Source organism: Triturus cristatus, chromosome 4_2 (assembly GCF_964204655.1).
Source record: "Triturus cristatus chromosome 4_2, aTriCri1.1, whole genome shotgun sequence".
Classification (NCBI taxonomy): Eukaryota; Metazoa; Chordata; class Amphibia; order Caudata; family Salamandridae; genus Triturus; species Triturus cristatus.
This window is the reverse complement of record NC_140586.1, coordinates 146,927,238-146,951,977: the sequence shown is the minus strand read 5'-3', so window position 1 is coordinate 146,951,977 and position 24,740 is coordinate 146,927,238. Positions and strand designations below refer to the sequence as shown.

The following is a 24,740-nucleotide window of genomic DNA, read 5'->3' as shown; positions in this document are numbered from 1 at the left end:
GATTCTGGGTAACAGACCCTAGCGGGAGGCAGTCAAGTCACGCCATCCTGGATACCCCAGGGTGTCTAATTTTCAAAATTGTATAGTTTTGCTAAGTTTCCCAAGGTGAAAACCAAAGGAAATGATGGATGGAGTGTTGAACATTGCAAGCACTCACCCCCAGTCAACTGATCTGGGTTTAATCCATCTCCGTTCTTTAGCCCACTCTGCCACCCCAGTTCAGACATGGCCATATGCAAATCAGTCTGACCCTGTGCCTCATGGAAACAGTCCAGCCCGAACTGCCAAGCTATGTCTTCCCTGGACCGGAAACAAGCTTCCTAGGACCGGTTTCTGGCATTTCAGCCATCTTCAGCCAGGCTTGCTTGAATCCAGTGGCAAAGTGAGCAAGGAACTCACGTCTGAGCATACCCTGCCAACTTATGGCGAACAAAGCAAAAACCAAAGGAAATGATGGACGGAGTGTTGAACATTGCAAGCACTCACCCCCAGTCAACTGATCTGGGTTTAATCCATCTCCGTTCTTTAGCCCACTCTGCCACCCCAGTTCAGACATGGCCATATGCAAATCAGTCTGACCCTGTGCCTCATGGAAACAGTCCAGCCCGAACTGCCAAGCTATGTCTTCACTGGACCGGAAACAAGCTTCCTAGGACCGGTTTCTGGCATTTCAGCCATCTTCAGCCAGGCTTGCTTGAATCCAGTGGCAAAGTGAGCAAGGGACTCACGTCTGAGCATACCCTGCCAACTTATGGCGAACAAAGCAAAAACCAAAGGAAATGATGGACGGAGTGTTGAACATTGCAAGCACTCACCCCCAGTCAACTGATCTGGGTTTAATCCATCTCCGTTCTTTAGCCCACTCTGCCACCCCAGTTCAGACATGGCCATATGCAAATCAGTCTGATCCTGTGCCTCATGGGAACAGTCCAACCCGAACTGCCAAGCTATGTCTTCCCTGGACCGGAAACAAGCTTCCTAGGGCCGGTTTCTGGCATTTCAGCCGTCTTCAGCCAGGCTTGCTTGAATCCAGTGGCAAAGTGAGCAAGGGACTCACGTCTGAGCATACCCTGCCAACTAATGGCGAACAAAGCAAAAACCAAAGGAAATGATGGACGGAGTGTTGAACATTGCAAGCACTCACCCCCAGTCAACTGATCTGGGTTTAATCCATCTCCGTTCTTTAGCCCACTCTGCCACCCCAGTTCAGACATGGCCATATGCAAATCAGTCTGACCCTGTGCCTCATGGGAACAGTCCAGCCCGAACTGCCAAGCTATGTCTTCCCTGGACCGGAAACAAGCTTCCTAGGACCGGTTTCTGGCATTTCAGCCGTCTTCAGCCAGGCTTGCTTGAATCCAGTGGCAAAGTGAGCAAGGGACTCACGTCTGAGCATACCCTGCCAACTTATGGCGAACAAAGCAAAAACCAAAGGAAATGATGGATGGAGTGTTGAACATTGCAAGCACTCACCCCCAGTCAACTGATCTGGGTTTAATCCATCTCCGTTCTTTAGCCCACTCTGCCACCCCAGTTCAGACATGGCCGCTTTGTTCGCCATAAGTTGGCAGGGTATGCTCAGACGTGAGTCCCTTGCTCACTTTGCCACTGGATTCAAGCAAGCCTGGCTGAAGACGGCTGAAATGCCAGAAACCGGTCCTAGGAAGCTTGTTTCCGGTCCAGGGAAGGCATGGCTTGGCAGTTCGGGCTGGACTGTTCCCATGAGGCACAGGGTCAGACTGATTTGCATATGGCCATGTCTGAACTGGTGTGGCAGAGTGGGCTAAAGAACGGCGATGGATCAAACCCGGATCTGTTGACTGGGTGTGAGTGTTTGATTGGTTCTGATGCTCCATCCATCACCACCCCCTTTTGTAAAGTTTCCAAAGGTGCCGGCAGAGCTAGGGTTCAAAAACTACACCTAGGCACTTTGCCAAAAAAGGGTCATTTTTCACTGCGAAATTGAGGTGTGACCACGTTGTGTTTTGCGCCGTTTCCTGTAGCAGGCACTAGGCCGACCCGCACAAGTGAGGTACCATTTTTCTCGTAAGACTTTCGGGAACGGGGGGTGGGTGGAAATTTGAGGATCAACGTAGATTCCTAAACTTTCCACCACAGAAATGTGGGGAAAATGTTTTTTTTTTCACTATTTGTTGGGTTTGCTAGGTTTCCCCAGGTGCCGGCAGAGCTAGGGTTCAAAAACGACAGCTAGGCACTTTGCCAAAAAAGGGTCATTTTTCGCTGCAAAATGGAGGTGTGATCACGTTGCATTTTGCGCCGTTTCCTGTTTCGGGCACTAGGCCGACCCGCACAGGTGAGGTACCATTTTTCTCGCAAGACTTTGGGAAATGCGTGGTGGGTGGAAAGTTGTGGATCCACGCAGATTCCAGAACTTTCCACCACAGAAATGTGGGGAAAATGTGTTTTTTATCACAATTTTTTAGGTTTGCAAGGGATTCTGGGTAACAGAACCTGGTGGGAGGCAGTCAAGTCACCCGATCCTGGATTCCCCTGGGTCTCTAGTTTTCAAAAATGTATAGGTTTGCTAGGTTTCCCTAGGTGCCGGCAGAGCTAGCGTTCAAAATAGACAGCAAGGTACTTTGCCATAAAAGGTTCATTTTTCACTGCGAAATTGAGGTGTGACCATGTTGCGTTTTGTGCCGTTTCCTGTTGCGGGCACTAGGCCGACCCACACAAGTGAGATACCATTTTTCTCAGAAGACTTTGGGGAACGCAGGGTGGTCGGAAATTTGAGGATCCACGCAGATTCCAGAACTTTCCACCACAGAAATGTGTGGAAAATGTGTTTTTATCACAATTTTTTAGGTGTACAAGGGATTCTGGGTAACAGACCCTAGTGGGAGGCAGTCAAATCACCCCATCCTGGATTCCCCTGGGTGTCTAGTCTTCAAAAACTTATAGGTTTGCTAGGTTTCCCTAGATCCCGGCAGAGCTAGGGTTAAAAAACTACAGCTAAGCAGTTTGCCAAAAAAGGGTTATTTTTCACTGCGAAATTGAGGTGTGACCACGTTGCGTGTTGCGCTGTGTCCGGTCGCGGGCACTAGGCCGACCCACACAAGTGAGGTACCATTTTTCTCAGCACACTTTGGGGAACGCGGGGTGGGTGGAAATTTGTGGATCCACGCAGATTCCAGAACTTTCCACCACAGAAATGTGGGGGAAATGTGTTTTTTTTGACAATTTTTTAGGTTTGCAAGGGATCCTGGGTAACAGACCCTGGTGAGAGGCAGTCAGGTCACCCCATCCTGGATTTGCCTGGGTGTTTAGATTTCAAAAATGTATAGGTTTGCTAGGTTTCCGTAGGTGCCGGCAGAGCTAGGGTTCACAAACGACAGCTAGGCACTTTGCCAATAAAGGGTCAATTTTCACTGCGAAATTGAGGTGTGACCACGTTGCGTTTTGAGCCGTTTCCTGTCACGGGCACTAGGCCGACCCGCACAAGTGAGGTACCATTTTTCTCGAAAGACTTTGGGGAATGCAGGGTGGGTGGAGATTTGTGGATCCACGCAGATTCCAGAACTTTCCACCCCAAAAATGTGGGGAAAATGTGTTTTTTTGGACAATATTTTAGGTTTGCAAGGGATTCTGGGTAACAGACCCTGGTGGGAGGCAGTCAAGTCACCCCATCCTGGATTCCACTGGCTGTCTTGTTTCCAAACATGTATAGGTTTGCTAGGTTTCCCTAGGTGCCGGCAGAGCTAGGGTTCAAAAACGACAGCTAGGCACTTTGCCAAAAAAGGGTCATTTTTCACTGCGAAATTGAGGTGTGACCACGTTGCGTTTTGAGCCGTTTCCTGTCACGGGCACTAGGCCGACCCGCACAAGTGAGGTATCAGTTTTTCTCATAAGACTTTGGGGAACGCGGGGTGGGTGGAAATTTGTGGCTCCACGCAGATTCCAGAACTTTCCACCACAGAAATGTGGGTCAAATGTGTTTTTTTGACACTTTTTTAGGTTTGCAAGAGATTCTGGGTAACAGACTCTAGCGGGAGGCAGTCAAGTCACTCCATCCTGGGTTCCCCTGGGTGTCTAGGTTTCAAAAATGTATAGGTTTGCTAGATTTCCCTAGGTGCCGGCAGAGCTAGGGTTCACAAACTACAGCTAGGCACTTTGCCAAAAAAGGGTCATTTTTCACTGCAAAATTGAGGTGTGATCACGTTGCGTTTTGCGCCGTTTCCTGTCGCAGGCACTAGGCCAACCCACACAAGTGAGGTACCATTTTTCTCGTAAGACTTTTGGGAACATGGGGTGGGCAGAAATTTGTCGATCCACGCAGATTCCAGAACTTTCCACCACAGAAATGTGGGGAAAATGTGTTTTTTTGGACAATTTTTTAGGTTTGGAAGGGATTCTGGGTAACAGACCCTGGTGGGAGGCAGTCAAGTCACCCCATCCTGGATTCCCCTGGGTGTCTAGTTTTAAAAAATGTATAGGTTTGCTAGGTTTCCCAAGGTGCCGGCAGAGCTAGTGTTCAAAAACTACAGCTAGACACTTCTCAGAAAAAGGCTACATTTTCATTGTAAAAATTTGGTGTGTTCACGTTGGGTTTTGAGCCATTTTGCTGTCGTGGGCACTATGCCTACCCACACAAATGAGGTACCATTTTTATCAGGAGACTTAGGGTAATTCAGATTTGTAAAGCAACTGTTATTACCTATTGATTTTTAATGTATTTCTACCTTCCAAATGAAAGACATTGTGTAAAAATAAACTCATTTTGAAAATTGACCGCTAATTCTCATGCTAGTATGAGCACTCCCAATTTCGAAAATGTGCAAATATGTACTGTTTCTAAACTCTATAATTTGTTCCCATTTCAGAAATACATAGGTGTCTTTCATACCGATTTTTCCATGTATACATTTTCCCACAATAATTGCTATATACCCGGAACATAATAAAAAACCATTGCAAATTGCTGCTCAGTTTTTGACTCTGGGTTCGTCGGGTTCTTGGTGAACCTTCAAGCCCTATATATCCCCACAACCAGGAAGGTCCAGTGGATATAACGGTATATTGCTTTCAAAGAGCTGTCATAATTAGAAGAAAACGTTGACACAAAAGGCTGTTTTCTTCAACTAATTTTTCCTATATTTAACTGTTAGTTTCTATAAAGAATCCTTGATGGATCTACACAAATGACCCCTTGCTAAATTCAGAATTTTGTCTACTTTTCTAAAATGTATAGCTTTCCAGGATCCATTATTGCTTTCACACCCATTTCTACCATTAACTGGAAGAAGGTTGAAAGCACAAAAAATAGCAAAAATAGGCTATGTCCCAGAAAAATGCCAAAACTGTGTAAAAAATGTTGGTTTTCTGACAAAAGTCTGTAATTCCCTAAAAGCTGGGAAAATTGTGATTTCAGCCCCACAAACCCTTTTTTGATACCATTTGCAGAGAAAAACCCAGACGCTTTCATTTGCAGACCGTCTTTCCCATTTTTCACAAAAAAAACACATTTTGCTGTATTTTGGATAATTTCTGGGACCCCTCCAGGGGAATCCACAAACCCTGGGTACCTTTAGAATCCCCATGATGTTGGAAGAAAAGGACGCAAATTTGGCGTGGATACCTTATGTGGTCAAAACGTTACAGGGGCCTAAGCGTGCACTACCCCAAATAGCTCAAAAAAGGCTTAGCACATAGGGGTAAAAGGCCTAGCAGCGAAGGGGTTAAAGAAGGCGCAGACAGTAGGGAATTCGTGCTATGACCTAGAAAACCGCGTCAAAAACGTTTCATATATGCCGGTATCTACGCTGCTTATAATGAAATATGGAAGATTACCCAAGCATTACTTTAGAGAAATCTCTCTCTGTAGTAGACAATGGGTTAACGACTCTGTCGTCCAGGATATATTCATTGGAGAGCATTGTGTCTTCTGCCATAGACATCATGAAGCAAGACTTGGTCATGTTGTAACATAGTCAGTCTCAACTATGTTCTATCATGCTATTAGGCTGGACGCTCCAAAACTTGCGTTCAGGCTATGTGCCTTGGCGTTTAATCAACACTACGTCACTGTTTTCAGAATTCAATCTCACTGATAAACAGATCAGACTGGCACAAAGGGGAGCAGACTATATGGTGCTGAACATTTAAAAACTGGAAAAATTACCATTCATAGTGGCTGAAAAACCAGCTACTGAGTGGATCATACATGGTAAAATTACTCTGCCTGTTACAACTTTCCATTTTCAATATTGCCTAAAACATATACCAGCAGGCAAATATGAAAGGTTGGGTAAAGAATACATCAAGACATCTTGGTATTTACCTTACACACATAGATGTTGGAGGGGGGGGGCGTGAAGTGTTCCTTAGCTGTACAAACTGTGAAAACCACTAAGCGGTTCTCTCCTTTGTCAGGGTATTAATTTACACGGGCCTGCGATGGTTCCACTACAAACATATCCTGTCACCTGCAGGACTCACCAGCTGCAGTGATTAATCCAATTTTTCGACTACTTTCAAATGGAAGTTACCTCATGTTGAATGATCACAGCTGCTGTGGCATGTTGCCATGTATCCCATATCTAGTAACGGTTACATCCAGGGTCACTTGCTGTATGCAAGTCTTGTTTCCACAAATACAGACAGTCAGGGAGTCGCCTCTATGGCCTTCACTGAACATCTCTTCTATACGAATTGATACTCTAAGCAGAATGAAAGACATTCTTTTACAACACTGACCTCGGCCAAAGAAACCTGTGATCTACTAGTCGCAAGGACTTCTGCAGAGATACAAGCCCTTTTGAATACAAACTGCCTTAAACATTTCTCAGAAATGTTGGAACGTATCTTAAACATGTCTGATACGAGCGGTATTGTACATGTATTTAAGACTGTGTGTTCAGGACAGTTGGCACCTTTTCAAGCAGTCCTCAAAATAATTCCCAACTTCATGCACTCTGTGTTTGGCGGACTGCCACTACTTTTTGGACTCGTTGCAGAGATCCTATTTTTGCTCCTCCTGCTCCGATATGGCAAGCCAAATCATCAGCGTCACTCCGAGCACCATAGAGAGAGCTCTATTGGAAATTAAGTGTTGTGAGCGCATCGTCCAAATTTTGGGTTTACCTCGTCTACGAGAATTAAATACCACATGGTTTCTGTCATTCAGACCAATCTGGCAAGATTGCATCTTACCTGTTCTACGCCGCCTGCTTTGCGGTGAAGAATGCGTGCTAGACATCTGTCTAACACTCCCATCAGTAATGCCTACTGATATCGATACTCTGCTGGACCCGGTAACAGCCCATGCTGTGTGTTGTCCCCAGTGGCTACCAATCCTGATGACTGCATTCATTGAGATCTCACAGAAGCAAATTGCTACTGCTGAGGTACGAGAGGAAACAACAGGCACGCAGGTAACATCCGATACGAACATTGCTGATGCGACAAATGCTGAAGGCGATGCTTCTCATCTATGTGCGGTTAGTCTTCTAAACGAGGTAATCCAACTTTCACCTACAACGGTAGACACATTTTTGTCTACAGGATTAGACGATTTCATGTTTTCTCCACCCTCCTACACTGCTTTTTGAATCAGCACACAGTGTACCAGGAAGACTCTGAATTTGGCCTTCAATTTTCAAAACAAAGACTAAACTTGGAACTTTTTTCCTATGATTAATTTTTTTTTCCAAATTTGAATTTTTCTTTTTATGGCACAGTAATCTGCTTCTAGTAGAACTATTCATAGAGAACAGAAATCTTTGATACACTTTCAGAGTCTATATGTCACCTTCTCAAACACAATTGATTTATGTAACTTGACATCAAATGGTTTCGGCTTTTTTCTTCTGTATTTACGAGCCATTTCATAATGTGTATATATATGTATGTTCATTCATTTAGCATCCAATCTAAATGTATGCTTAGAATGAAACATTGCTTTTATATGTACAGCACCAGTGCATTTTTATGCATGGCAACTGTTTTTATGCATTTTATGATGTATTTTTTAGACATGTTCTTAGCCATTCATATGTAGCTATATTTTATATATGTTTAGCATGTTTAGGATTTAGTAATGTCGTTCATACGAAAGTGGAGTGGGTGTTGTGTGTCGATTTAGATACCGTAAATAGGTTTCCCAATTTATGTCCTTATTAGCACCGGGACACTCTTTTGAGTAGCCATGCGCTCTATAAATCTTTTCTAACATAACATAACATATAGGCACAATTCACATTGCCCATATTTAGGCATAGAAATCCTACCCTTATTTAGGCATTATCCATGCTAACCAAATACAGGCATGTCCACCTACATCCGTTCATCTACTTCACAACGAGTTCTTGGAAAACCAGACTCTTAAGCCTTTAGGACTTCCCCTTGCTTGGATATTGATTTCTCCAAGAACTCATTTATTTTGCATGAACATCTATTCCTTGGGGGTTCATTCATGACGTTCTTCTGCCCAACTTTTTATGTCAATACTGGCATTCCTAAACACCTTCAAGGTATGAATATACCTTCACTTACCATGGCAAACCACGGTTCGGCTGCATACTTGCACGACGCGGCTCACCACGGCAAGTTCGGAAGGAAGTTAAGTCCCCGCCTGATTCACTGACCAGACGCTGTCATCCTCCTCGCAGAGAATCCAGCTCCAGTGTTTCTGACTCCCCTTGCGGGGTGTTGGAGAACGAGACTCGGAAAGAGATTCCAACCTCACTCATTCTAAGGTATGGTGTGGACTAGAACCTAGAGGGACTTTTGGCAAATCTTGGCAACTATAGCTAAACTAGACTATAGATAGGCTATTTGATTTTAGGTTTAAACCTATAATAACTGATAAAACCCCACCGAAAGGAAAATAACCATCACTGGTGTAATTATATAAACACTGACAAAACACCTTTGCAACCACAAACTAAGTGCCATTCAAAGAAAGGAAAAGATGAGTGAAAGAGTCATTTTTATTTCGTCCTTAAGGGGCCAATACAATGTAACTTTGTTATACAAGGTAGTATCAAGAGAGACTGGGCTAACATTATTCTGCTTGAGTTTTGTTGTTTAGGGATGTCACTGAAACATTGTCTCTTCTTCCTTCTGCTTTTTTAGGTTTGTGGTCTTTGGTCTAAAGATGCAGTGTTTAGATGCATTTTTAGGTCTTATTTAGTTATTTTATAAACTGCAGAGAATTGGGAAATATCAAAATCCTATTTGAAATTTTGGCTACATTTGACTTCACTGATAGGTGAAATTGCTGAATAAATTAGAATCTTTCCTAATATGTAGCATCACATTTAACCACAGACAGAGAATGGGTGAAGTCAGTTAATACATCGGTCCCCCTTTCTAGTGGGTCAGTATTGATTGTAAGTGAATTGCCAAACAGCCCAGTTTTCAAACATTCAATGCAAGATGTAGTGACAGGTATGTGTGAAACGAATGTTGTCACCAAGCATCTGCGATAGTGGGGAAAACATGACACCAGGCGTTTGGTAAACATGGAACACAGTGTCACTTGGAATGCTGCTGAAAAAAGTGTCTACCAAGTTCAATTATGATTGGAGTGATATTGTTTGTATTTGCAGTAATTCAGCTACATATATGAACAAGTTGTATGATGGCCTGTCAAAATTGATACCTGAGCTGAAGTGCTTCCCTGTAAGAGATCCTTGTCACTCGCTAGAGTGTATGCTGAAAGCATCTTTACAATCTTCAGAGTTAATGAAGAATGCTATTGACTTAGTAGTCCATTCTGGTACAGTAAAAATGTATTTGGTCCTCATATACCCTGTGCACACACTACCTATACACATGCACTATCAGTGCAGAAAGCAAGCAATAATTAAAAATAAAATAAATTCCATAAACACTGGAAAAACACTGTTTCTGTTGTTTTTAATGGCGCAAAAATGTGTAACCACTGATAACCACTGTTTTTTAAGGTATTGAAAAAACTGAAAAACACCCACCAGAATTTACCAAAAATAGAAACTGAAAACAGGAAAGCCTAACTATAGACAAACAGCACCTACTTCTTACCTTGTACTACACTTAGGTTAGGTACACTGGGTTAGGTTAGAACTAGCTAGAAGCATCAGATGAGTATTAACATTTTAGCCTGTATTATTTATGTATGTATTTTATGAATATCTGTCATAGCTATAAACCATGCTATTGCAGTATTATTTTATCTTACTACTAATGCTGTACATATTTTACTTCGCATTCTGTCTTACGATTGTAGCAGTTCATATCTCTTGCACGAGAAATAAGACTGTTCAATAAACCCTTTTTATTGAAACGCCCGTCTATCTATTTCTGTGTAACTTTGTAGAAACGAAGCATGCACGATTGACTGAGTGAAACTGTTATCTATTGTTTCCACGATTCTGAGATTGTTCCGATTCTAAGGGAAACAAAGTTGTCATGTTTATGCGGTTGTCAGAAACTAATTCCTTCTTGTTTATTCGAGAAGTTTCTAGTGACCTCTGAGTTAGCTTGCACACACAAGTAATTAAGTTTAATGTACTCGATAGAGACATACTGACCTCAGTCCTATGTTAAACTATAGTGTGTATTATTCCAATGCGCAGGGCCTATCAGGAATATAGGAACTACACTACAGGATAATTGATTGCCACAAATATTGTACTGCACATATTTTGCTATTACCTTCTTTTCCGTAAAAGGTATAGTAAAGTGCTTCCATACATCACTTTCTTTTCTGTGAGGTGGTGTATCTTTCCTTCTTATCCTCAACAGGTTGTGGATGCTCATCTTGGATGGATGATGTAGCTTCAGCTGTTTTGTAAAAATACTGGTTCTCAATCTTCTGGATTCACCAGTGGAGAAGTAACTGCACTGGAGAGGGAACTGCTTTTGGGTATGGTTTTCCATGTGGAAGGGTGGGTTCTTAATGTATCCAATCAGAAGACAAGGTTTGGGTGTATATTCGAGTGAATTCGTGAATCCGGCCCATAACTGTTCAGATTCACAAAACTCGTATAATGTGCAACTTTGTTTAAAAACACATATGAGGTGCTTTATATATACTTGTAAATATGTTTACACTGATGTCATTAATGACAATGGAGAGGTGTACATATGCGCAGTCATTTATCATATTTTCAGGGAATCCACTAATTCAGAGTCGCAGATTCATTTTGATCACATGATTGGAAGTAAAAACCATAGTGTAGTATTCCGTCTATGTTTGCGGACCCACGAATGTACCACAGTACCTCAAAAATATTTTACAAAATTACATTTGTTTAGTTACATAAAAAACTTAATTTACTTACGCCCCGCAATGCACTGCTCATGACATCACATATTACATCACGTATGACATGGTCAGTGACATCATGAGTGATGTAATATGTGAGTTCATAAGGAGTGCATTGCGGGGGCATAAGTTACAATTAGCTCAGGTAACTATAGCTGCTGAATTTCGATGGTTTTGTACAAGTGAAATCTGATCTTAACTATAACGCCCCTGCAACCTTTGTTTTTTTCAGTGAGTATAAATATATATATATTTGAAACCTTCACGTAAGCTTACCTTCCCTGGGACCAATCTGCTTGAAAAGAAACATTAGAATTTTTAGAAAACAAAAATATGAAATATTACTTACTTACTGAGCCCCGCAACCTTGACAGCCAGCAGGTTGAGCAGGTCCTGCTCCTGGTCATGGAATTCTGCCCAGTGGTGCGTCAGCTGCTGCTGGGCACGTTTGATACCAGTGCTGCGGCGCACACACTGCCGCACTTGACCCTAGAGCACCCGATGATCCCACACGACATTGCCTTTTCCAGGCCTGCCACCTGCTCCCAGCAGGCGGGGTAGGTGGCGCTGCACCCAGAAAATGAGTGGGGCCACCTCCACCTCACTGATTAAGGGGCAGGACTGCATCCCTGCCCCTCTGGGTCTCCCACATTGGATGCGAATAGCGCGTGTGCTTCCTGTTTCTTCCCTTGGCAGGACTGTACTGGATGGAATAGAGTTGGGAGCGGGTTAAAGTGTGGAGGGAGTTGAACTGGGATAGGACTGGAATGGGATGGAAGGAAACAGGTGGAAAAACAGAGCAGATATTAATTACACTTAAACTGGAAAACTGTTATTCAATTCATCATCATCATAAAACTTTATTTTGGCCGCAAAGGCCATAAAAGTACCAATAAAATATAACAACAAACAGTTCTTAAAATACAGTAGAATAAAATCAAAATTATTCATAACAATAGAAAGTACAGAAAGTGCAAAAATACATTTGAACTTGATAATTAATTGCAGAAATGTCTACGTTTGATCCACATAGCATTTAGAAAACGGGAAACTGCAAAAACAATTGGAGGGTGGGTGTCGTATTTCAAAACTCTTAGGGCATTTTCACACTCTCTAAATCCCAGATTTTTCCAAATGGGTTTTACCCAGCGATTTCGTGACTGATAATACGTTGGGCAGAAGAAAAAAACATGTTTTTCATCTTCCATTCGATAACCACAAGCAGGGCAAACGGTGTTTTTATTAGGCTCCCAACTCGAGGTAAAAGACCTAAGCGGTAAACTGCCTATTCTCAGCTGGAAGTACAACTTCCTTGCAACAGCAGCAAAAATCAGATCTAAGAATTCCTCCCTCCTGTAATCAACTTTGATCTGAAGAAACTGGGCAGTCAATCTGCCAACACCATAATTCACGTGGAGGCTCATAAGATGATAATGTCTGAACCGATCAACCAAATTTACCCTAGATAGAGCTAAGCATGAGACCTCCGGGGAACCCCATAATTCTGGGAGGCCAATCTTATCACATGTATCCCTGATATGATTTAACCAGGGGATCTTCTTATAATTGATTAGGGGCCAAACCCCCTTAAAATTCTTCTTGGTAGGAACCCAACTCTGGATTAGACCAAAGTCTCTTCCAGTATGTCACTGGCCGCAGCGCCACCTCCTCCGCCACGGGTAACAACCCTAGGTCAAACCTAATGGGAACCACCGGGGTACTTGGAGGCAAGCCCTACAAATTTCTCATAAAGGAATTTTCGATCCTTATTAAGCTGGAGGGCTTGCATTGTCCCCATAGTTCAGCTCCATAAGTGGACGCTGCTCTTGCTTGAGTCTTATAGATTTCTACCACTGGTGCTACAGGCTTGAAGACCGAACCTCTAAAAAGTTTAGACATTCCTCCTGTAATTTGGGTCAGCTTTAGTGCTGAATTAGCAACTTGACCCCCCCACCCAAGATGTTCTTGGTTAGTGGTCCCTAGATATCCAAACGTCTTTATATATATATATTTGAAACCTTCACGTAAGCTCACCTTCCCTGGGACCAATCTGCTTGAAAAAGAAACATTAGAATTTTTAGAAAACAAAAATATGAAATATTACTTACTTACCGAGCCCCGCAACCTTGACAGCCAGCAGGTTGAGCAGGTCCTGCTCCTGGAATTCTGCCCAGTGGTGCGTCAGCTGCTGCTGGGCACGTTTGATACCAGTGCTGCGGCGCACACACTGCCGCACTTGACCCTAGAGCACCCGATGATCCCACACGGCATTGCCTTTTCCAGGCCTGCCACCTGCTCCCAGCAGGCGGGGTAGGTGGCGCTGCACCCAGAAAATGAGTGGGGCCACCTCCACCTCACTGATTAAGGGGCAGGACTGCATCCCTGCCCCTCTGGGTCTCCCACATTGGATGCGAGTAGCGCGTGTGCTTCCTGCTTCTTCCCTTGGCAGGACTGTACTGGATGGAATAGAGTTGGGAGCGGGTTAAAGTGTGGAGGGAGTTGAACTGGGATAGGACTGGAATGGGATGGAAGGAAACAGGGGGAAAAACAGAGCAGATATTAATTACACTTAAACTGGAAAACTGTTATTCAATTCATTTTAGAAAGAGGGCATTCGTAATAGAAATGATATGTGTGATATAGATTAATTTTCTGTAGCATACAGACATTTGAAATACATTCTATAAAATGCAATACAATAATTGTTTTTGAAGTTAAGATAGCTTTTGCTCTTTTCTCACTCAATAGCATTAAACAGTTCACTTATATTGATAGGTGTGTTGCCCCTCATGGGCTATTCTTGGTTTTCACGTAGGGGATTTCCATGTATAGTCATAAGCGTTGAATAGTCCCGTCCGTCTGCGGGGATCCCGGAGCACTTTATCCAATATAACTTCTTAAGTGCTGAAGTTCATCTTTCTTCGGGAAGACCTTGAAAAGTCACTTAAGAAAGTCATATTGCAGCCCAAGGATCTCATTGGCCAGAATTCTGCATCTTGGAGTGGCCAAAGAACAGGCTTTAATGAAATATGTGCTTAGTACATGAATAATTTTGTAAGGGCACAGAAAAAGAACCTTCACAAACCCTTTTGCTATGAGAGAAACAGAGATATACTGCTATTATAATTAAGAAAAAGGAGGCTGTGCCTTTAAGAGCAGAGAGACCTCCAATATTGCATCATGTTCAGCCAAAGGCAGTTACCTCAGGTATTTTAAAAGTTCAGTGTTTTTTTGCTTCGCTCAACGACTTTTGTCTTTTACTGTTGAGTGAAGTATTTTCCTGAAAGGAGAAAGGTTTTTTTTCCTAGTTAGAATGGCATCTCTTTTTGACAAATGTCCTGGCTGTGGCAGGAAAAAGGGCATAACAGACTCCCACGAGGTCTGTATTATTTGTCTACCATCTTCTCACCTTCCTGCCTCCTGTGACATCTGAAAGACCTTCTCCAGTAGAACCTTGCATGACAGAGAGAGAACTCACCTGCAGGGAAGGGATGAAAGAAATAAGAAGACAGCAAGAAGCCAGTGGGACCTCTGAGCGAGGGGGAGGTAGCTCTTTTACCAAAGCTCTTCCTTCAGCTTTCAGTGGTCACTGGAGGTCTAAGAGGCATTTTTCAGACAGAAAATGCTACCAGTCCCGGTCGGCATTGAGGCGATCGACGTCGAGAGGAGGTATGGCGCCGATATGCTTGCCGTCATTGACTGGCTTGGTATCACACAAATGTTGACGCTCGACGTCAAGAACCACATGAGCGAAGTAGAGAAGTACCTTGCACCGAAAATCGACGTCGAGACATGCATCGACGTAGAGGGATTCCGACTCACCGTCACCAAGAAGTGGGCGGTCAACATCGAGAGCCAAGCGACGACGAGAGTGGTCGGCGCCAAGAAGACGGTCGACATCTCGAGCGAGCCTACGTCGACAGGGGTCGACATCAAGGAGCAGATTCCCATCGAAAACCAGTTGAAGAGACAGCAACAACCCACCAAAAGAAGGAGAATCTACTCTTCATCTGATTCTCACTCCAAATCTCCATCTCTGTTAGAAGTACCCTCTTATCACTTCCCGGAATCTCCTAAACCAGACTCATCGGCTCCACCAGTGCCACTGCCTCTGGCGCTATCTGCTTCTCCTCCTAGGCTGCCACCTCAGCTTCCACCTCCACCAGCTATACCGACATCTGTCATTTCACTTCCTGTTACTCCAGCACCTAGGAGATATCATTCACAGACATGCCCTTGCTCTCACCATGGGCACTCACGTTCCTCTACGGCATCGCACCATTCAAGATCAAATTGCCGATCTCATCGCAGGTCAAGATCACGTTCCTATCGTCAGGGAGATACGTCCTCTTCCACTTGGGGATACCTTGTTGGACTCACCTCGATCCTCACCAATTGATAACATCAGCACCTTTCAAGAGGTTCAGGTTCGAGGCGCAGAAACATTTAACATACCTATGGTGGTCCCCATGCCACATCACCATCTGCTACCTCTCCCCCTGATAAGGAGGGTAAAATATTAGACTTGTCTGGATGCAAAATATGCAATACGGCGGCTACGTCCATGAAAACAGCCAGACTACAGCCCTCCTAGGAAGATACAATTGCGCCTTGTGGGATTCCATTCTCCACTTCTTAGATCACCTCCCAAAAGAACACGAGGAGGATTTCTGGAAAGCGTCCAGGAGGGAGCTATGGTCTGCAACCAGGACATCAGTGCGGTAGTGGATTCTTCGATTACAGCCACTCACAGTTACTCTCACGGAGTCTCCTTATGGAGACATGCATGGCTTTAACTAACATCTCTCAAGCCTGACGCTCAGTGGTGTCTTCAGAATTTACTCTTGTCAGGCTCCACTCTCTTCGGCTCGCATGGTGATGATGAAATGGCAAGAATGAAGACGGAGACCCTGAAAGCTGTCGGTTTAGAAAAACCTAAAGACCAGCAATGTCCATCTCGAACCTACGAACGCCGTTGCTGGTCACAGAGGGTTCAAACCCCTCAATGGCAGCCAAGAAGATCACATCAGTATCAACGGCCTTACCAGTCTCAACACAAGCAATAGAGGGGGTGTACCTCTCTACCTGCTAACCAGGGAGGCCAACATCCGGCAGCATCAAAGCCCTGAATCCTGTCTTCCCCCTCTTCTGTTACCCACTCCGGTAGGAGGAAGCATTCCAAATTACCTGGCAACACATTACAACAGATGCCTGGGTCTTTAATATTGTCAAACGTTACTATCGTCTCAGATTCACTGCCCCATCACCATCCATCCCACCAACCATCCCACCATCCATCCACCAAGGTTGTCCATGTCTCGCCTCGAGCTTCTACAAGAGGAAGAGGAAGTCAACACGCTATGCCAAAAGAAAGAGGTGGAATAGGTCCCTCAATCAACGAGGCCAAGGTGTTTACTCCAGGTAGTTCCTCGTGCTAAAGAAGGGCAGACAAGTGTTCAGGCCTTTTCTCGACCTCCGAATCGCAAACAAATGGATCCGAAAGGAAAAGTTCAGGATGCTGGTGTTGCATCACATTTACCCTCAACTTCAACAGGGGAACTGGCATTGCTCAATAGACCTTCATGACGCTTATTTCCACATTCCCATTGCAAAGTTACATCGGAAATTCCTCAGATTCATCGTGGGGCAGAACCACTACCAATATGCGGTTCTACCATTCGGCCACAAATCAGCACCCAGGACATTTTCCAAATGCATGGCTGTGGTGGCAGCTCATCTACGAAAACACAGAATCTTTGTCTATCCTTATCTGGACGACTGGCTGATCAAGGCTTCCACCTTCACAGAAGCCCAAGAGCATTTCCAATGGACTTGCGATCTGCTCCATCTCTTGGATCTTCTCGTTATCTTTAAAAAAAGTCCACTTCAACACCAGTCCAGATATTGCATTACTTAGGAGCTACCATTGACACGCTACATAAAAAGTTGTGTCCTTCAGAGGAACGACGTTTATCCATTCTCCAGAAATGCCACAACCTCCAGAGGATGGCCCGTCCAACAGCCCGCATAGTCTCCTCTCTGCTTGGCTCGATGGCCTCCTGCATATTTCTGAGTCCTTATGCTCACCTCCACATGCGTTCTTTCCAGGAGTGCTTGGAAGATCAGTGGAACCAGTTCTTAGGGAACTGGGAGGACAAGATCAACTTATCCACTCATGCTGTGGAATCCCTCCAGCGGTGGTGTTCCCCGAAACATCTCCTGAGGGAAATGCCTTTTCACCAACAGGACCCAAAACAGGCCATAGTGACGAATGCCTCTCTGCTGGGGTGGAGAGCCCACATAGATCACCTACAAATACAAAGAACTTGGCCCATGAAAGAACAGACTTACCATATCAACCTCCTGGAACTCCATACAGTTCACCTGGCTCTCAAGGCGTTTCACCCCTCGTTCATGACCAACACCCTTCTTGTTGAGACAGACAATACCACCACCATGTACTACCTGAATAAGCAGGGGGGAACACGTCCCAGAGCCCTGTCACGAGAAGCTCAAATGATCTGGCAAAGGCTTCTCGCCAGGAACATAAATCTGATTGCCGTCTACCTCCCAGGTGTGCAGAGCATCCAGGCAGACGCGCTCAGCAGGGTTCTCGTCGAAAACCACGAGTGGTTACTTAACAAAGAGGTTTTGCAATATATCTTCAGCTTGTGGGGCACAGCCTCCACAGGCCTTTGAGCCACGGCGGAAAAGAAAAAATGACGCGACTTCACCAACAGATTTTACCATTCTAGGTCAAGGAATGCCCTATGGATCGACTGGTCCAAACACTTTGGTGCCGATCACGATCCGGTAAAAAATGTCCCCGTACGACTCGTATCGGGTCTTTTTACCGTACGAATCGTACAAGTGCCGTACGAACTGGCAATCACGATTCGCATGGTAAAAAGTCCATACGAACCGCACTGGGAATATTTCCCCACACGTCCTCGGGTCGGAAAATGTGTCCGACACGTCCTCGTACGATTCACCGTACAAACGTGAAAGGTGAACTCCGACCGGGGAATCACGATCCATCCCGGGCGTCCGAATGTACAACCGTATGGTGAAAAGACCGTCCGCACCGAACTCCCATAACAACCATGGAGACGTCCAAACAGGTGCCCGGTACGTGCCGTACCCCCCCCCAGCCCCCGTAGGTACGCGCCGACCCCCCCCCCCAGCCCCCGTAGGTACGTGCCGACCCCCCCCCAGCCCCCGTAGGTACGCGCCGACCCCCCCCCCCAGCCCCCGTAGGTACGTGCCGACCCCCCCCCAGCCCCCATAGGTACGCGCCGACCCCCCCCCCAGCCCCCGTAGGTACGCGCCGACCCCACCCCAGCCCCCGTAGGTACACGCCGACCCCCCCCAGCCCCCGTAGGTACGCGCCGACCCCCCCCAGCCCCCGTAGGTACGCGCTGACCCCCCCTGTGTGTACACCCGTGTACGGTGCGTACCCCCCCGTGTACGCTCGAGTCGAACCCCCCCGTGTACGCTCGAGTCGTACCCCCACCCGTGTATGTACGGTGCGTACCCCCCCATGTACGCTCGAGTCGAACCCCCCCGTGTACGCTCGAGTCGAACCCCCCCGTGTACGTTCGAGTCGTACCCCCACCCGTGTATGTACGGTGCGTACCCCCAGCGCGTAGCTAAGCTAGGAGTCCTAAACCTAACTTTAGGACTCCTAAAGGACTTCTGTGAATACCGAAAGTCTTAAAATTAGGATTTTTCTCAGTTTAGTAGTAGTATAGTTAGGACTCCTAACTTTAGGACTCCTAAATGCCTTCTGTGAATACCGAAAGCCTTAAAAGTAGGATTTTTCTCAGTTTAGTAGTAGTAAAGTTAGGACTCCTAACTTTAGGACTCCTAAATGCCTTCTGTGCATACCGAAAGCCTTAAAGTAGGATTTTTCTCAGTTTAGTAGTAGTAAAGTTAGGAGTCCTAACTTTAGGACTCCTAAACTGAGAAAAATCCTAATTTTAAGACTTTCGGTATTCACAGAAGGCATTTAGGAGTTCTAAAGTTAGGAGTCCTAACTATACTACTACTAAACTGAGAAAAATCCTAATTTTAAGACTTTCGGTATTCACAGAAGTCCTTTAGGAGTCCTAAAGTTAGGACTCCTAACTTCTGTGAATACCGAAGTGGGTAAGTGTCTTCTGTGAATACCAAAATGAGTAAGTGCCTTCTGTGAATACGAAAATGGTAGTAAGTTTAGGATTTTGTCTTAAGTTAGTTCTGTGAATCAGGCCCATAGTCTTCCACTCTTCCAAGGTAGTGCTGCGTACCCATCCCAGGTTCCTTCCCAAAGTGGTCTCAGATTTTCATATATATCGGACGATCTCTTTACCCACGTTCTTTCAAAACCCTTCTTCTCCAGCAGAGAGAGCTCTCCGCTCTCTGGATGTGAAGAGAGTATTAAAATTCTATCTGGATAAAACCAAATGTATTCGCAAATCGCAACAGCTATTTATCAATTATGGCCAAGGTCACACAGGTCGAGCTACCTCTAAACAGTCAGTCTCCAGGTGGATTGTCTCCTGCATCCTCTGTTGTTATCAGCTAGCTAATTCATCTCTTACGGAAAGGCCCAAGGCTCACTCCACTAGAGGTAATGCAGCTACTACGGCCTTGATGAGGAATATCCCCTTGGCGGATAGCTTCAAGTCAGCTATTTGGAGGTCAATCCACACATTCACTAGACACTACTACTGCCTTGACACAGATGCCAGAGTAGATGCTCAAGTAGGACAAGCATCCCTCAGAAATCTTTTTGCCTAGCTGTTTACATACCTTGGTGATTCTGTCTACTCCAGTGCTTCAGGGGGGATGAGCTTGCTATTCTGTTCAACGCTTATGACTATACATGGAAATCACTAATGAGAGAAGGTATAGTTTCTTACCTATAACTGCAGTTCTCTTGAATGGGTATTTCCATGATAGTCATAAGCAACCATCCCTCCTCCTCGATGGAGTAGACAGACAATTTCATGCTCCCCTATTACTCATCTAGTACAGCCTTCATAAAGAACTGAGGTAACTGCCTTTGGCTGAACATGGTGGGATATTGGAGGTCTCCCTGCTCCTAAAGGCACAGCCTCCTTTTTCTTCAGTTATAATGGCAGTCTATGGGCTACATTGCCTTGCACTTCTTCATTTGTGTTTCTCTCATAGCAAAAGGGTTTATGAAGGTTCTTTTTCAATGCCCTTGCAAAATTATTCATGTACTAGGTGCATATTTCAATACAGCCTGTTCTTTGGCCACTCCAAGATGCAGAATTCTGGCCAATGTAGCCTTGTTCTTGGGCTGCATTATGACTTTCTGAGGTGACTTTTCAAGGCCTTCCCGAAGAAAGGCGAACTTCAGCACTTATTAAGTTATAGTGGATAAACTGCTCTGGGGTCCCCGCAGATGGGCGGGACTATTCAACGCTTCTGACTATCATGGAAATACACCTACGAGTGAACTGGAGTTACAGGTAAAAAACGATACCATATTAAGGTACTGAATGGACCCACTCATATTGGCGGGATACAAGAAACGCGCATTTTAAAAACAAATATTTTTTCAAAACATAATTTTATATTGTCTAACTAAAACTATTTCCAGACTTATATATTTTTTTTAACTGCAATGCGCCTTAAAAATAATGATGCTATATTAAAAGGTTTAAAACACTTGCATTATGCGGGAAATTATTTTAGAAGCTTCCTTTAAGGGTTATTTGAGGCAGCTAGCTGCTACAGCGTCCGACAGTGCAGTTCATTAGCAATTGGTTCATTTTTCAGCACCGAGGAGTAAGGATACTTTTTTTTTTTATTGTTTTTATTGGTATTTCAAACAAAGTCATAAACATCACAAACAACGTGCCAGTTGCTAATCAAACCATCAAGTTTTGTACATCCACGTATATCCAATATCACAGTGAGTAATACTTACATGCATTGTTCTCCAAGAAGTGTGAGCAGGTGGTAGGTCGTCCACTCAATGCAAAGCCTTATATAACGATACAGTCAGAGGACACTATAACCAGAAAGGGACATAACTGGAAGCCCAACTCTTCCCTCCCATCTCATCTTATTTCTGCCATAAGGCACGTTACATTTGTCGAGATCACCCCTCATGTAATAATCCTCATCTCATTGGCATCCATTTTCTGCGGGATCGGTAGCATCTGTCTGCGTATACACTGTTGCCTCCTGTACCTCTCCACTCTCCCACTGTTGTTCCCGAGCCCATGCCACAAATGGTTCCCATATATCTTTAGGTCTAAACGCTGATGGCATTAATTCCCAAAACGTGGTTAATTGTGAATGCCTGAATGCTACATCTCGCAGCCATTCTTTTATGCTGGGATTCCGTTTTGTCCCCCAATGTAGTGCCACACATCTTTTAGCAAATAGTAGCAGCATGGCGTGCAGCTTCCTACTCTGGACTGGCGTATCTTTTACATAACCCAACAGTTCCTGTATGGGGTCCGGAACATTCTGTACCTAGGATCTCGTGTATTATTGTAAAAATATTGGCCCGGAATGTCGCAAGCTGTGGACAGCTCCATGCCATGTGCAGAAACGAGGCGGATGCAGAGGCACATCTCCAGCAACCATCATCGTCCTTTAGGCCTATGCGATGTAAAATGATGGGGGTCCTATAAAACCGGCGCAAATATTTAAAGTGTATTAAGTGAAGTTTGTAGTTGGGCTACAGAGCCGTTAGTTGGCTACAGCAGTAGGCCCATTGTTCTTCCGAGAGCGGCGCTGGCAGCTCCTCATTCTAAGCCTGAAGTGCCGTTGGTTGCGTCAGTGGGGCTGAATGTCGCATGATATTGTAAATGCGTGTGATTAATCTGTACGGGGATTCCGATTTAAGGACATTCTCTAGAGCAGGCAGTATGGGTGGCGGACTGGGAAAAGTGTTGTGCAGTGCTCTACACATAGCCCTAAGCTTATGATACAAGAACAGTTCTGAGAATGGCACAGCCGTATCGTACACAGCTGCTGGTGGGGGTCTAAACGTGTCTTCTGAATATAAATCCGCAAACGTGCGGCTCACCATTTTGAGTGCCAGTGCCCTACTAGCACCATCTTCCATCGTCTGCAACAATGGATTGTGTGCCAAAAATATGGGGGGCATAGAGGACGGAGTGATTTGCTCTTTTCATTAGTCCATTCCACTCCCACCTCAGGGTATTGACTGTCTCTCTGTCGTTTCGCGGCCGTTTGCCAATTTGGTATAGTGCCACCTGCAGAGTGATGGGTGCCGCCGCATCCGCCTCCACTGCTGTATGGGGTTGAAACAGGGTCAGGTGCACCCAGCAGTGTAGGGATTGCGCCTCTGCACTCAGGGCATGCAATTGTATGTCCAGTGCTTCCAACCCACCTTGTTGCAATGGAAGGGCAAGAAGTTCCCACGAGGCTCTGGGCTGCTTGTCTGCCCAGATCAGCGACATCAACAAGGATCTCACTGTTTTAAAAAAGGCTTGAGTTAGGGGAAGTGATATATTAACGAATAGGTAAAGTAATTTAGGTAGTACCACCATCTTGGCTAATGCTATACGTCCTGCTATAGAGAGAGGGAGTCCGGCCCACGCGGTGACCTTTCCTTCCAGCCAGTTGATGGCTTGTCTGTAGTTCATTTCCCATATGTCCTGTAGTTTCCTGCTGAGCCATATCCCTAGATATTTTATCGGTTCATTCGCCCACGTCAGGGGAAATTCGGTGGGAGTGGGGGGAGGTGGTGTCCGTCAGGGGGAAAATGACTGACTTGTTCCAGTTAATGGAGATCCCGGATAGGCCCCCAAATTTTATAAAATTGCGCAGCATTGGATCAAGGTTAATCGCAGGGTCAATGACATACAATGTGACATCATCAGCGTATAACGATATTAAAAGGCTTCTGGTGCTGAACCCAATTCCCCTAGCGGTGTGGTGCTGTCGAATGCGGGCTGTAAGGGGTTCCATGGCTATTGCAAAAAGTAATGGGGAAAGAGGGCATCCTTGTCTCGTTCCCCGTGAAATGGTGAATGGCTGTGACACAAGTCCATTCACTCTTATCCGAGCAGAAGGCTTCGTATAAACAAACTTATGAGGCCAAGAAACAGGGGACTGAACCCCATTCGCTCCAAAACTCGAAACAGATAGGGCCATTCAAGCGAGTCAAACGCTTTAGTTGCATCAAGGAATACAGTGGCTGTTTGCACATCAGAATGGAGGTACTGTACAACAGAGAAGAAGGTTCTGAGGTTGTGGGAGGTAGACCTCCTGGCGCTAAAGCCCGATTGACCCGGGGGTGCAATGAGCAGGAGTAGGGGTTGTAGTCTACTTGCGACCAATTTTGCCAATATTTTAACATCTACGTTTATGAGCGACAAAGGCCTGTAGGAATCAAATTCATTTTCAGGCTTCCCGGGTTTCAGCAAGGCTATTATTATTGCCTCTCTCATTGTAGGTGGTAAAATGCCCGAGGTCTGAGCCTCTTCATACAGTGCAGTCAAGCGTGGCGCTAGTTCCTCCACGTACGTCTTGTAAAATGCAGTTGTTAAGCCATCTGACCGTGGGGCTTTATTTAGTGGCAAGCTTTGTATAACCTGGGCTACATCCTCCACCGTGAATGGATTGTCCAAATATTCCCTGTGCCCCCGTCCTAGCCAGAGAAGTTCTAGTGATTCTAGGAAGGGTTACAGGTATTCCGGAGTAGCAGGTTGCTGGGGAGTGTACAGTTCAGAATAAAAGTGGGAGAAGGCATCTAATATATTTTTTGGGCCTCTAATCACTGTGGTTGGCGTGTTGTTCAGTTCAGTTACGTAAGCATTGGTGCGAGGCGCTCGTAACATTGATGCCAAAGTCCTCCCTGGCCTGTCCTCCTCCCCGTATCTCCTGACCTGGGCATATTTCCCTAGAAATTTCACCTCCCTCTGTGCCTCCTCAAATTCCAACAACTTTACTTTCAATTGAGCCAGTGTGTCACAGTCTCCCATTGTATAAAACTCGGGGGCAGATTTATGAGGTTTTGCCGTAGGGAAGCGCAGCAGGCCGTATCTATAAAATGCGGCGCATTCCTGTCCTTTTCCCCTGCGCCGGCGCACAATGGGCTGCCTGCGCCAACGCAGGCACCTCTGCACCATGGTGCAAGGGAGCCTGCGTTGCGGAGATGAATATTTTTGTACAGGAAGGGAAACCTTTTTGTACAAAAATAATCACAAGAGGTTTTTCCTTTTTGTATGGGTGCTGCAGAATGCAGCACACATAGAAAAAGGAAGAACGAGGAGAAATAAAGATATTTCTCCCCGTTGCGCCTCCCTTACGCCTCCCCTGGGGAGGCGGAAGCTTTTGGCGCTGCCTCAGATTTACGATTTCTCGTAAATCTGGGGCAGTGTCAAAAGGCCATGGATGTTGCTGGGAACGCCCCCAGCAACACCCATTGCACGCTCCTTTAACGCAGAACACTGCATTAAAGGGACTGATATTTATG

General features: G+C 45.2%; 1 protein-coding gene across 3 annotated transcripts in view; it reads right to left on the bottom strand.

Annotated features, from left to right (window-relative positions):
- LOC146833199 (keratin, type II cytoskeletal cochleal-like) overlaps positions 1-24,740 on the bottom strand; it is a 101,554-nt gene that overhangs the window by 41,229 nt on the left and 35,585 nt on the right. The window contains exons 2-3 of one of the 3 annotated variants that reach the window (XM_085600857.1): positions 13,378-13,784; positions 11,619-12,031 (exon numbers count right to left, since the gene is read on the bottom strand). In XM_085600857.1, the coding sequence (XP_085456983.1) occupies positions 11,619-11,676 (58 nt within the window). In that variant the 5' untranslated portion in view covers positions 11,677-12,031; positions 13,378-13,784. The remainder of the gene's footprint in view (positions 1-11,618; positions 12,032-13,377; positions 13,785-24,740) is intronic. The other 2 variants (XM_085600856.1, XM_085600858.1) reach the window with 2 other exon arrangements.